General features: G+C 43.0%; 1 protein-coding gene across 2 annotated transcripts in view; it reads right to left on the minus strand.

Moving 5' to 3' along the window:
* Positions 1-12,954, minus strand: part of LOC106639464 (uncharacterized) — a 378,265-nt gene that overhangs the window by 287,456 nt on the left and 77,855 nt on the right. For both annotated transcript variants that reach the window (XM_089598472.1, XM_089598471.1), the window contains exon 3: positions 4,445-4,642. In XM_089598472.1, coding sequence (XP_089454598.1) covers positions 4,445-4,642 — 198 coding nt within the window. The remainder of the gene's footprint in view (positions 1-4,444; positions 4,643-12,954) is intronic.

Below are 12,954 nucleotides of genomic sequence, written 5' to 3' on the forward strand. Positions count from 1 at the left end.
TTTGTGTGTTCAATTCTTGGACGGGACGGGCAAGTGCATTTTCGAGGAAAAATCAACGGAATGTCACACCACTCCGTGTCTCGTGTGAAAAGCTTGGCGAGTCTCGTGTTTGAACTAACGGTGATGTACGCAACTTGAATCCCAATTGACGCTTCATGCAAACGAGTGTGCGTGCGAATTAGGATATCCGTGACAAAGTTTACTAATCGTAAATTCCGTCAATACTTGCATGAACACCCATTAATGCCATTTATACATGTTAAAAAGAAAATATTTGTATCAATAACAGCATGCTTCTCATGGTCACTCTATGAAAATTATTACAATTCTGTCACTAGGTCTCAGTATTAACTACAGTCCTCATTACAATTATATAATACAATCAATTAATAATTGTATTAATAAATTGAAAGTCTCGTGAGATAATGTTAAATGCATTAGTTCAGTTATTAATTAAATGGCTTGTTGTTTGTACCATCAGAATCATACAATCTGATAAAAAAATATTTGTAATAAAAATGTAAATGATGATCACTGATTTTTCAATATCCACAATCGTAGAAATGCCGAATAAAGAAAATTAGGAATAGGCTTAGTTTTTTTAATGGTACATAGTACAATCTTCGACACCTCATTTTCAGTACAAAAGAAATATAATGCATTTTCAAGTGCAGCATTATGGAGGCACAAAACCGACACTTTGTCAGCAAGAAAGGGAGAAAAGCATCAAAGGACGGCACAATAAAGTCTTTTTCTCTGAATCATCCACTTGGTTCCCAAGTCGAAGAAATACGCCAACTTGACGAAACCCTCGAGCCTCCCTCGTCTGAAATGGCGAATATCCCGTACAGGCGCCCCCTTCCCTTTGCCGATCCATCAGGGCAAATTGTATAGAAAACGAGGGCGGGAATGCTCTCCTCGTTCAATTAAGAGCGTTTTGTGCTCGAATGTACACTATATCCCTCCTCCCTACGCGCGCAGACACGACAACATGACAATTCGTTTTTGCGGTTGGATAACCACCCAGGGCCTCTTCGAGCGCGCGTTAATTCGATGTATATTCAACGAAGACGCGGCAAAAGGATGAGAGATGATATTCGCGAGGAACGAAGGGACGAGGGAACGACAACGACGAGGAGGGCGTCCTGCGTCGCCACAAAGGATGAATTGTCATGCAGATTACGTCTTATTCCTGGGGATTGCAAATTGGCCCTATGGTGACTTGTTGTCGGGTTGACGACACATGGTTGCACATGCACCATCGCACGACCTGTGTGTACCAACGTGTGAGCATCTATGGATCGTTTTTATTTTTTTTATTTTCATTTTTTTTTTTCATTGATTTTTCGTTGACTCGTAACTTGGTGGTTTTTACTCGCTACGTGACATTGGTCGTTGTTAAATCCATTGGTTACAGATTACTTGTTTTTATTGTGATCGGTAAACTTTTCAGGTAAAGCTCGTGGTTAATTAAAAAAAAAGTAACACTACCTGATTCTCACATTTCGAGTGTTACAGTGGAGGGAAGAAAGCTACGACATCCAAGGTGTTTCGGGCAATCGGTGTGAAAAAATGTTCATGCCGATCTCAATTCTGATTATCCGTCACAAATAGTTTTAAACCACAATAACAGATATTCTGAGGTGCCGCTTTGAAATGTAGTTGTATCGATTTAAATCTTTACTTAAAGACACAATACAGGTGTCAAAAAAAGAAACGAAATAATTGTAAGGGTTTCGTCAAAAAATATACACATACAACGCGCATAGAGAGCGAATGGTAAGATGAACAAGCAAAAACGAGAAGAAAAGGAAAATAGGAGGAAGGAGAGCCGAGACGGAGAATAGAAGTTGAGCACAAAGGGTGCCGAAAGGGCGCGTTTACAAAGCGATCGAATTATAAGCCTTGACTCGCTTCGAGCTTATAGCCGTTTGCCGATTTTTGCGCCAACGCGTGTCGGCCAGATTTGCCACGCTTATGTTACGCCCTTCTCACTTTTCTTTTTTTTTTTTTTTTTTTTTTTCTTCTTATGGTACTAAGATTTTAATCTGCGCTAAGTCAGAAAAAAGGAAGAGAAGGTGTAAGATCGCGTATGTAGATACGACCCCCTGTAAATCGTGACGATAACTTGCTGCTCAGGATCGATGATTTCAAGTACTCCACGCGGCACTATTAAAAAATGACATGATGACGTTACTGTCACCAATAGCGGCGAGACATTACTACATGTAAATAAATTCAAAGTGGTTACAAGCTAACCTTCGAGTTTATACCACGATTTCCTTGGAGTAGATTAAGTTGTTTCTGCATACAGTCTCTTATCGAAAACCGCGTGTAACGATTCTGGTTATCTCTAGCGCGAAAAATCATTAGTTTTTACCATAATGGATAAGCCAGCGAGCTCGAAACTTTGAACATAACTATACGTAATCGCTCGATTGAGCTTTGAGATCGCGATGTTATCAAAGATAAGGTAGCATTAATAGAATATTACCGGTAATGACACACCGTAAGACTAGAATTACACACTGTGCGTCACGTGTATAGTTGAAAAAAAAAAATTTTTTTTAAATCGCGTAATATATTCCGTTATCCAACTTCAATCTCCGGTACGCATTTTGCCCGCAACTCACATGACTGAAATCACACGTGTACCATAGCGTTTCCTCGAAATCATAAAACACGAGCAGCCAAAAAAACGGTCAAGAAAAAAAAAATAATAATAATGAACGGCTCACGAGCGTAATTAACGTGAGAACAGTCGAATTACGTATTGGTAACGAATCAGTACTTGTGCGTATCATATGTATACCCATACAACGAAAGTAAATAGTGAACATACGAAAATTACACCTACATGCGGAGGTTGAATAAAAGACACATGTACACGCCGTACTTCACTCGCGTCCAACCGAGAGAGTCTTATCGTAATTACACATTTCTAAACGGTCATAAATCTTCGTTTCGTCCGCGACACACCTTGTTCCTCCGCTTCCTCGCTTCTATGTGCACGTGCCATTCCGATTCTTCTTCAAATTACAGACTCGTATGAAATAAGTGTCTCCCGCATGGGAGGCTCCGACGCGCATACTTTATTTGCGTTTGATCTCATTCTTTTTACATTCATACCTGTGCAAGACACTTTCTTTTCTTTTTCAAAGAGAACTCAAATATTTCATCTCCTATTGGACAGCTCTTGAAAAAAACAAAAAAAAAAAACAAAAATACATCCAAACCCACGATAAAAAAAAAGTACCCACTTGATTTTTGAATCCTAAAAAATGGCATCACCACTTCCTGGTACAACTTAAAAAATATCTCCAACTCACATCGCCATCAAAGCGTTCCTTTGCGAAGCAGAGTGCATCATAATAAATATATACCAACACAAAAAGAGAGAGAGAGAGGGAGCAATCGATGCGTATCTGCCGCTCGGAGCGCTCTCGGCCTTTTTTTGTTTCCTCACATCATATTCCTCTCTCTCGCGCGTAGCACCTGCGCAAAATAAAATACCCCGAGCTCTCTCGGACGTTGCACTTTAATCCGAGCCTTAAAATCTCTCGACTCGGGCTCGTATTAGCTGCAGCCGCGAGGCGTTTTGCTCCCATCTCGTTCGCTCGTCAATACTACACGCGCGCAATACATGCATACCGCAGCAGTGGAGAGATAGGGACGCAGCACAATAAATTTATATTGTATACCCGTGTTGCGTCACGCCGGGCTACACGGTGAAATTTCAAGGATCGTTACGCCAGTGTCCTTCCGCGAGTCGTATGATTCAACAATGCAAAACGAGGCTGCACGACAAGCGTGTACACACGCCGTTCCAATTGATCGTCCTTCCGGTTACCGATCGCGCGAGGGAGTGGAGGATTTTTCTTTTTTTTTTTTTTTTTTTTTTTTGCGAAAAAAAGCCCTCTCCTTCCTTGTTGAAGGATAAACGGTGTTGTGCAACGCCGGGCATTGATTTAGCGAGTATTAGCGAAAACGCGGACGCGTGGGTGATGGGGTATACGCAGTAGTATCATTCAAGTGTCATTTTCTTGAAACGCGGTAATGCGAGGTTGCGTCTAAACAACAACATGCACTGCTGCTGCAACGCGTATACTTTTTGCGATCGCCAATGATAAATGGTAATTCGTATATTCGCCGAGGAAAATTAATACCTGCCCTCTCCTCCTATACCTTTCTTTTTTTTTTTCTCGTTCCGAGGATTGTTTGCCTTTCTAATTAATAAATTACACCCGCGAGCCTACCGCTTAGCTCCTACGTGATTATACCGATTTTTAGCGTTTGACGCGCGATCGCTATTAATCACGCTCTCGGGTGATTTTCACACGCGGCGCTCTTATTCCCTATACGCGTTGGCAAACATCGGATTCGTCATTGTTGCACAAAGGTATAAGTACACAGAGGTAAACAGCCATCAAGTGAAAATTCTTACCTTTTTCGAAGCGACGCGCTTAACCTCGCTGAGAAGCTTGACGGCCGGGAAGAGGTAGGACTTGACAAAGTTTTCCAAGTTGCCGTGGTAGGCGCAGACCAGTATGTCCCGAGCCTGCCTGGTCAGGATGTCGAGCACGTGCTCGCCGTAGATCGGCCCGAGGTAGCTCCGGACCAACGAGGCAGCATCTCCGCGCACCTGAAAAAACAAAGGGACGATTCATTCAAAGGCTGCACGCGGATTTTTTTTTTTTTTTTTTTTTTTTTAACCCACTAGGTAGCTTATTGGTATTCGGTTGCGTAAACAAATCACCGCGACTCTCGTGAAAACGTAACAATGAAAATAATAAGCAAAATTCGATCGGTGCATGGGGATATATCGGCAAATAATAATCTGCAGGTGAAGTTGCCCCGAGGAACAAAGCCTTTCATCGATATGATTCAGTCCAGCGCCGTCAGCAGCAGCAGCTTAGCTCGTAACACACTGCACCGATGAAAAGACAGTCCATAGAGACGCACGATCGAGCTGCTAATTGATGGACAGTGCGACGCGACGGGGGTTGCTGTGCATAGGATTATACGCATTCGCAGCGATCACGTGTGGTTAGCACGAGGCGTTGCGTAATTTTCAACGATTCGGATCAATACCTGGTAACATGGGGTCACCACCTCGTTGGCTCTGGATTTCAAGGGAGGGAGGGGTGGGGTCGCACACTGGGTATAAAGTCGAGACAAAGAGGGTGTCGGTAAGGGGCATAAGGTGCTGGGAAGGGGGGTTATAATGTGCGGTATTATGTGTACCACTGCGCTTGGGAAATACGTGATTGACACAAAGGGTTGGTTACCCGAAGGAGGAAGGAGAGGGGTTGGAACGAGTCAAAAGCTTATGTATATATGGCGTGCAGAATGTTCAAGGGGGTACCTATACGCGTAATGGTTGGAAAAAGTGATTTGGGGGACGTTAGCGGTGACGTTGGTGTCATTGAGGAGGCTGATCAACGCACGTGGTCCTATTTGATATGATGATTTATGATGATGCAGGGGGGTTTCATTTAATTTTTACTCTAATGATTAATTTATCAATGCGACGATGAATGTGTACCCAATAATGGGTAGAGATTTTTTTCATTTAATTAAACGAAAGTGAAGGAATATTGTTAACTGAAGTAAGGTATAAAATGAGTTAGTGTGAAAAATGATATATGGGAGCAAATAAATCACTGCATGCAACCATAGTCCACGTGGCACCGTCACCCCTTTTGGTTTAAGTGCATTTACAATGTGAAGGGGTCGGGAAAGGACATAAATAAGTTTAACCTAAAGGACACGTGCCTTATTGTGTATATATTATGTACTCTTCCTTATTGTGACGGTACAGTAAAATCGGGATCAATCGAGCGAGAGAAAAACGAGACCGCCCCGAAAACCCATAAAGCCTATTGTGTCTCCGATGGGCGATGATCGCGATGCTGCAAGTGTTTGCTCAAATCGTCGCGGTCTTTGTGGCGCTGCTGATTGAAAGTTACGCCGATGATCATGAGGTGAAATACTCAAACCGTGTCATTGTGTGAGAAAAATTGATGGCTCATTGTTACAGGTCTTGAATGAAACAAAGGACTTGGGAATTGTCCAAGTTATGAACTTGAGATTTTTTTTTTGTTGTGACTGAAATGATAAAAATTATCACCAATAGAAAACGGTGTCATTGTTGGCCACAGCGAGTTCGGTAAACTGTTCAAATGCATACGCACCACGAGTCCGAAAGTGAAACAAACTCAAAGCGATTCCTTTCCCTACGCTCCAGAAAAAAAAGAAAAAAATCTCAAATTCAAAGAAACGCTCTCTCGAATTTTCATCGCGTGCTCGCGTAGAAAACCTATTCAATTGGACACACACCCCGTATAGCTTCTAGATGGCAACAACGAGAGCTCGCCATTGCAACCAAAACTCCCTTTCTGCTCGTGCATTAATAATCATCGCTTTCCATGCAGCGACAACAGCAGCGGCACTACTTTATCTACATCTCATATTTATTGTAAATGTGTGTGTGTGTGTGTACATACGTACTTTCGATTTACATGCATGCGTTGCACCAAGAGATGAAAGTCTTTCGGCGAGCCGTTGTGTGTGTGTCTGCGTGTCGGTCCATATATGTGTGCTCTCGAGACGTTTATCTGCCGGCACGCATTACCATCTCTCTCTCTTTCTCTCTGACATACCTGTCTCACGACGTTTTGCTTTATAGAGTATTTTTTTTGCAATTTTTTTTTTTTTTTTTTTTTTTTTTTTTAGGTAAACGAACAGGAAGCCATTAAAGTTCTTTCTTACAGCGAGCTTTTACATAACGTGGGTCTCGTGGCACGGAACTGGCACGCATACCTCGAGATCGAATTTTACACCATTGGAATGTCGAGCATATGCTGATTGGAGCGTCGATTGGAGGTGATTAATTTTTTTTAACCATTTTTGCACTCGAGTACAATACACGTCGTAGGTATGTATGTAGACTTTGACAGACGGTAAAACACGCGTATGAGTCCAATAAAATCGTGTAAAAATAAAGAAAAGTGCCATTTTCAAGACTGTGTAAGGCGCTGCCCGCAGTAGGACACAGCGAGTCCAAAAAGCTCTGTAAACTACGCAAGCATATGTCCAACATTTCCCACCCCATAGCTCCCACCTTCAAAAGCTCTCCTACCTATACACTACTTTCTCACCCTGCCAACAACTTGTTTTTTTACTTCTCACCAAATGGCTCCGTAGGGACGCTTATTTGCTCTCCAAGCTCGAAAAGGACGCGCAAAACTTGAAATTTCGCCCAACAGCATAGCTGCCCGCCAAAGTTCGGAAAAAAAAGGTCAACACCCTCGTCGAGTCATCGCGTTCCCCGGGCCCTGTATACCAAACGACCGGCGAGACGTTACTTTTCGGCGATACAGCGCTCGTATCGCGGCGCATCTCCTTTCAACGTCACGGGGATCCTCCGAGCCCCCCTCGCTCGCCCGCCCGGTAACAGCATCGAAGATTCATCAGCTTGACCGAGCACGTATAAGCATACGAAACTAAAAAAAAAAGGAAAAAAAAGAAAAGAGTGGCCGAAACGAAAGGATCCTGAGGGGGTCGAGGGACGGTGTGGTCGTCATCTTCGGCAGATCGACGCGCGCTTTGTAACCCATAGTGCACGTGGGGATGCAAGAGGCGCCCCGAGGGACTGCCTCGCTGGATTTACGAGGAGCACAGGTATACGGCGCATTTGCTTTTTTGGAGCCCAGCGCCCCATATGGAATAATATACATACAGTACGTGCGCGTGCGAGCGAGCTTTATTTTTGTCCTTTTCTTCTTTGTATTTTTGTTGCTCTGTTAAGGCCCGTTCTACTGTTTTTTTTTTTTTTTTTTTTTTTTTTTTTTTCGTCACTTAGGTGGTAATTCTCACGGTTGACTGTTGTTGTTGTTGTTGTTTCGTAACGCATTTGCTAAGGATTAGGTTGAAAAAGGTAAGAGATATTAAAATGGTCCTCGATCTTTTTGTCCATTCAAGTTACAAAACGAAGAAAATCTTTTTAATAGCACTCTTTTTTTCTATAAATCTCTATAAATCATCAAGGATGACGTGTATTGGAAAAAGTGTTGGAGAATACCCTTCGTCAAATGAAACAAAAGAAAAGCCAAGTCTCGGGCCGAACAGAGTGACGCTCACGCCCGCAGAGATCCGCGTACGTACAATGTACACGATTAGCCACACACGTGCGTATCGTTTGCGCACACGCAAGTAAAAATACGCGCACGATCCTCCCCGGAGCCGTCGAGCCGTGAACTCTCACCTCGTAATTTAAAAGACCCCATGCGAGGAGCGAAGCTCGTGCGAAAAAAGACATACGTGAAAAAACAAGAATGGGCGATGGTGCTCGCGCTTATACGTGTATATGCATAGATGTGGGAAGGTGGCTGAGAAAGAGAGAAAGAAAAAAAACGAGGATCAGTGCACGCGCACGAGATTGTTTGGTTTTATTGTTTTTATTGCACGAGTCGACGCCTCGTGTCGCTGGGAGAGGGTACTTGGTACCTCTCGATTTTTAAGTTTCAAAAACGATGAATAAAGGATTTTTTCATTAATTTAAGGAGTCAAGGAACTTCTCATGGAGAAATTTTCGCTTTCATTTACAATGGGTATAATCATTCACGCAGACAAATGTTCGACTTTATTCATTCCTTGAACAAGAAAAAAAGAAATTTTTATGAAGAAAGAATTCACCTAATGGTCCAAAACCTCCACTTGAGACGAGAATACGTTTTTAACTGATAAAGCAAAAACCCATCGTGACTTTTCCACTAGCAATTATTTCAATCGAGCAAACATCGAGCAAACGAAAGAAAAAGAAAAGAAAAAAAAAATTAAATTCATAGAGCACATTGCAAAACGAAGCAATAAATTAAGTTCACATCTGTCGCCGACGAAGCGTACACGCGCTCACATTTACATTCATTGAAGATGAGACGATCGAGTCAAAAAGCCACAACAATAGAGCACGCGCGCGCTGCTGTGTTTACTCTATCCAACAGCTTGACGATGCACTGCTCTCTGGCGCATCAATATTTAAACGAGCCCTTAATTGATCTCTCCGTTCGCGAGAAAAAGGGAGCTCTCACCCTCCTCTCGTATATCACCACTGGAGGGAAGACCCGGGGGGAAAAAAAGAGAGCAAATAAGGGGCGATATAAATTAGCACCAAGAGTTCCCATATGTATATATATATACTCGATTGGGTGCCCTTTCGAGCCAACTAACGCCACTCGTGATTTATTCCATGGGAAAGTGTGTTTTCACGTACAGGACGATTCTCTTCTTACACAATACTGAGTTATGAAGCTACGGTCTCTCGCGTATGAGGTTATTCGCCGATCGGGTGATGATTTAGGACAGATTATTATCGGCTGATTCGCAATTCACGGTAGTGGGAACCGGGCATGTATATTTTTAACGCGGGTGGTTGTTTTTTTTTTTTTTTTTTTTCCACAGGCATAGGCGAGAAAAAGGTCAGGGTAACGAGAACGGAAAGCTTGATTAAATGGTTGAAAAGGAAAACGCCCGTATGAGGCTCTTTTACCGTCAAGCTTGAATCAGATGGCGCCAGGGCACGTCGCGGCTGTCATACTTACACACCGTCAAATTTACAGTTGTGTATTGTGTTCGTGAGCCTATCTGTGTAATGAGCAAAGCAGAAGACATAACCTTTGTAAATGATTGCTGTTGTTTGCAGACAATTTTTGTTTGCATTTACGTTTAAAGATAGTAGGAAAAATGAAGTGCAGTGTAATATCCTGCGATAAAAAAGTGAAATTTAAATTTCCTTCTGATAGTGTGATAAAAAAAAATAAGTGGCTCGAAGCAATTGGGAGACCAACATTTTTGCCGCTCCCAAGTCATGGCTTACCTGTCCACGAGTTCTGCTTTTCTTTCACTGACTCTTGCTCCTTTCCCTTTTAAAAGCTTTTTCAATTCTGAAACTTTTAAGCTCCCATAATATTCTTTCTTGTCTTCCTTATTCATTTCAAAATTTCAAATATTGCGCTTTACCACTACACTTTAATTTCCTATGTACATACAATACTGAAAAGTAATGTTGTGTGAGTGAGACGGCCATGACAGCCGCGACGTGCCCTGGCGCCATCTGATTCAAGCTTGACGGTAAAAGAGCCTCATTATTTGCACGTTTTGAAATCGACAGGTATACCTATACCCTGTGGATTATGTACTCTCTCGTGTGATAATTTTCCATGATTTATACATCACATGTTTTCTTATTCACTACAGTGTGTGGTGAAATTCACATTTATTCATCGATGAATCATAGACGATGATGGCATTGATTCGTAAAAATTACAAGTTTTTGATACATTCAATAGAAAGACGTTTGATATGAATGCCATGAAACATCATAGTTTTATTAACTCTTTATTCAAACTAAAAGCTGGTAGCACCATACATTTTGGCAAGCTCAAAAAAGTTCAGAGGAAGCGCACGTATTTCATATTCTCCATCTCCATCACAAAATTAATCCTTATTGTGGGCCAGCAAGAAAAAAAGAGAGAGAAAAACATTGACACTCTGCATGCACTCTCACCGAGGAAAACTATCCCTCGAAACAACAATTCTTATTCGACATATTAGCATAATTACCATACATGAGCGCAAAATGTCAAACGAGCAATGGCTAGATATTTTTTCATCGACAATCACACACACACATAATTCATCCACGGGACGAGGCTGCGAAATATCCCTCAAAGCGCAACAACTGTACTTATACATGTATCTAACACACGTCCAAACAAATCTAATAACACCCTTTCCTTTTTTTCTCCTCCCCCTCCCCCTTTTCGCGCAACTGAACAAACGCTCGAGGGGGTGCATAGGTTGCCGTGCTGTACTTTACCGTTTTCCTAAGAGCGCGCGTATATTACAATACCCCCCGCGCCAAGTCCGACTTCCGCTCACGAGTCGGCCTTCGAGGCTTCGCTTGTAAAGTTCACGGGTTTGCGAAAAAAAGTCGACGGTGCGATGATAATTCCACACCGTAAGCACGCGGGAAATATTAACAGAGAAAAGCGGATCTTGGGCAGCGGTGTATATATATATATATACTTTTTTTTGCGAGTAATCGGTCGCTGGGCATCCGTTTGGGGGGAGAAACGACTGAAATAACGCACCCGAGGTAAAAGGAGGAGGAGGACAAGAGAAGGAGAGAGATTATGACGCACCGGAGCGGAGGAACGAACTCTCGATTGACTCTCTCTTTCTTTGCTCTCTCACCCCCTCGGCTGACCCTCTCCCCACGCAGCCTTTCTTTTATTTTGAACGAAGAAGAAAAAAAAAGAAAAACCTTTTCCCATTCCCCTTTTTTCTCCCTGATGCATTTTTATGAGCCAACGGACGCAGATAGGCGCTTCAACCCGTCTCTGTCTTGTCGGTCTGTTTCGAGCTTGGCTAATTTCGCGATTCACCCTATATGTGCACACACTCTCTCTTTCTTCCCTTTTGAAGGTGGGGGGTCGTGATTGATTGTACGTTGCACCAACGCGTTATTTTTCATGCGTCGAGATGTATGTCATACGGCAAAAGGATTTAATAATCCATCCGAAGTAACTTGGACTTTAATTTATTTAGAGACAAAATGTTTGAGCAAATTCAGAAAAACTTGTTGCACATACAAGCGAATGTGTACATAGGTATACATGACCATCAATCCATTTTGACGTTATTATCTTTGACACGCATACATGTGTATATAACATCTCGATCGTACAGCAAAACAAGTGGAGCAACAACGCGCGCACAAAACGTAGGTATTACGATAAACAAACTTTCTCCCCCCGAGATTTTGAAACTAAATATCGATCCGATCATCCGTGCGGTAAAACACGCGTGTGCGTATCCATTACATGCACAGAGAGAGCATGGGGGAGAGACTGGTCTTATCGTAGAGCCTCTCTGATTTGCGATTAATATCAAGTGACGATCGAGCAGTTTCTCCTCGCTGATGGTAATTACGTAAACTCATCATGCTCTTGAAGGAAAAAAAAAAACCAACGCATACGCGCGTACCCCCCGTACACGAGCGGTTTGTACAGGCGGAGTGAAGCGTTCGAGCGAGAGGATCTAAAATAAACGTGCATAACGGAATGAGGAGCAAAAGCACACACGAGAGGCCGATCGCTCCCGACGTTCCGGCGATTTTTACGCTCAACCAAACTGGCTGTACAGCTGCAAAGATATCACTCCGCCTTGCAGGCTGACGCTGACAGGCCACGAGTACAATATTTCCACTCAAGGAGGGTAGGAGGGGGGGGGGCATGTGTATTATTGCACGTGTGCACGAGGGAGATTTTCTGCGTGTCCGTCACTTGCACTCTCGATTCCCAGGCGATCGTAGCGCGTTTTACACGTGTGCACCAATATATCACACTCTTGCTCGTTACAAGCTCTTATGGTTTTCCCTTTCGCTTGTTCTGCTCATTGTTTCCTGTATGGCACGGGTCGCCTATCCGAGATTGGTTCGTCAAGTGCCGTTCCTCTGAACAACTTTTGAATAATTTTTTGGCAGCTCGCGCAAATTCTTCTCTCCTGAACGCAACAGCTACATAATTCCACATACTTGTGAAAATAGCGGTGCTTGCAAACACTGCACTCTCGGAAATCATTATTTCGGTTCATTATTCCCTTGGTAACATCGTACACCTGATAATCTCCAAATGGTTGCAAATGCAAAACAAATAAAAATCAGAGTCCCTAAACAGTTACCTCAAACGCTCCTCGAATATCCGCACGCACACGAGCCGCGAGCTTTTCGCATCCTCGAAGTTATTACCCTTCTCGTGGAAAAGCTCTCCGCTCCTCCCCCAACATCGTTTTTTGTCCCCCCCCCCTCGCGCGCGTACGGAGAAACACATAAGAGATGTACGCGGACGATTATACATTTACGAGCCAAACAACAACAGCAGCGTCGAGCGA

Source organism: Copidosoma floridanum, unplaced genomic scaffold (genome assembly GCF_036245765.1).
Source record: "Copidosoma floridanum isolate Cflo_tuat_1 unplaced genomic scaffold, Cflo_Japanese_pri ptg000006l, whole genome shotgun sequence".
Classification (NCBI taxonomy): Eukaryota; Metazoa; Arthropoda; class Insecta; order Hymenoptera; family Encyrtidae; genus Copidosoma; species Copidosoma floridanum.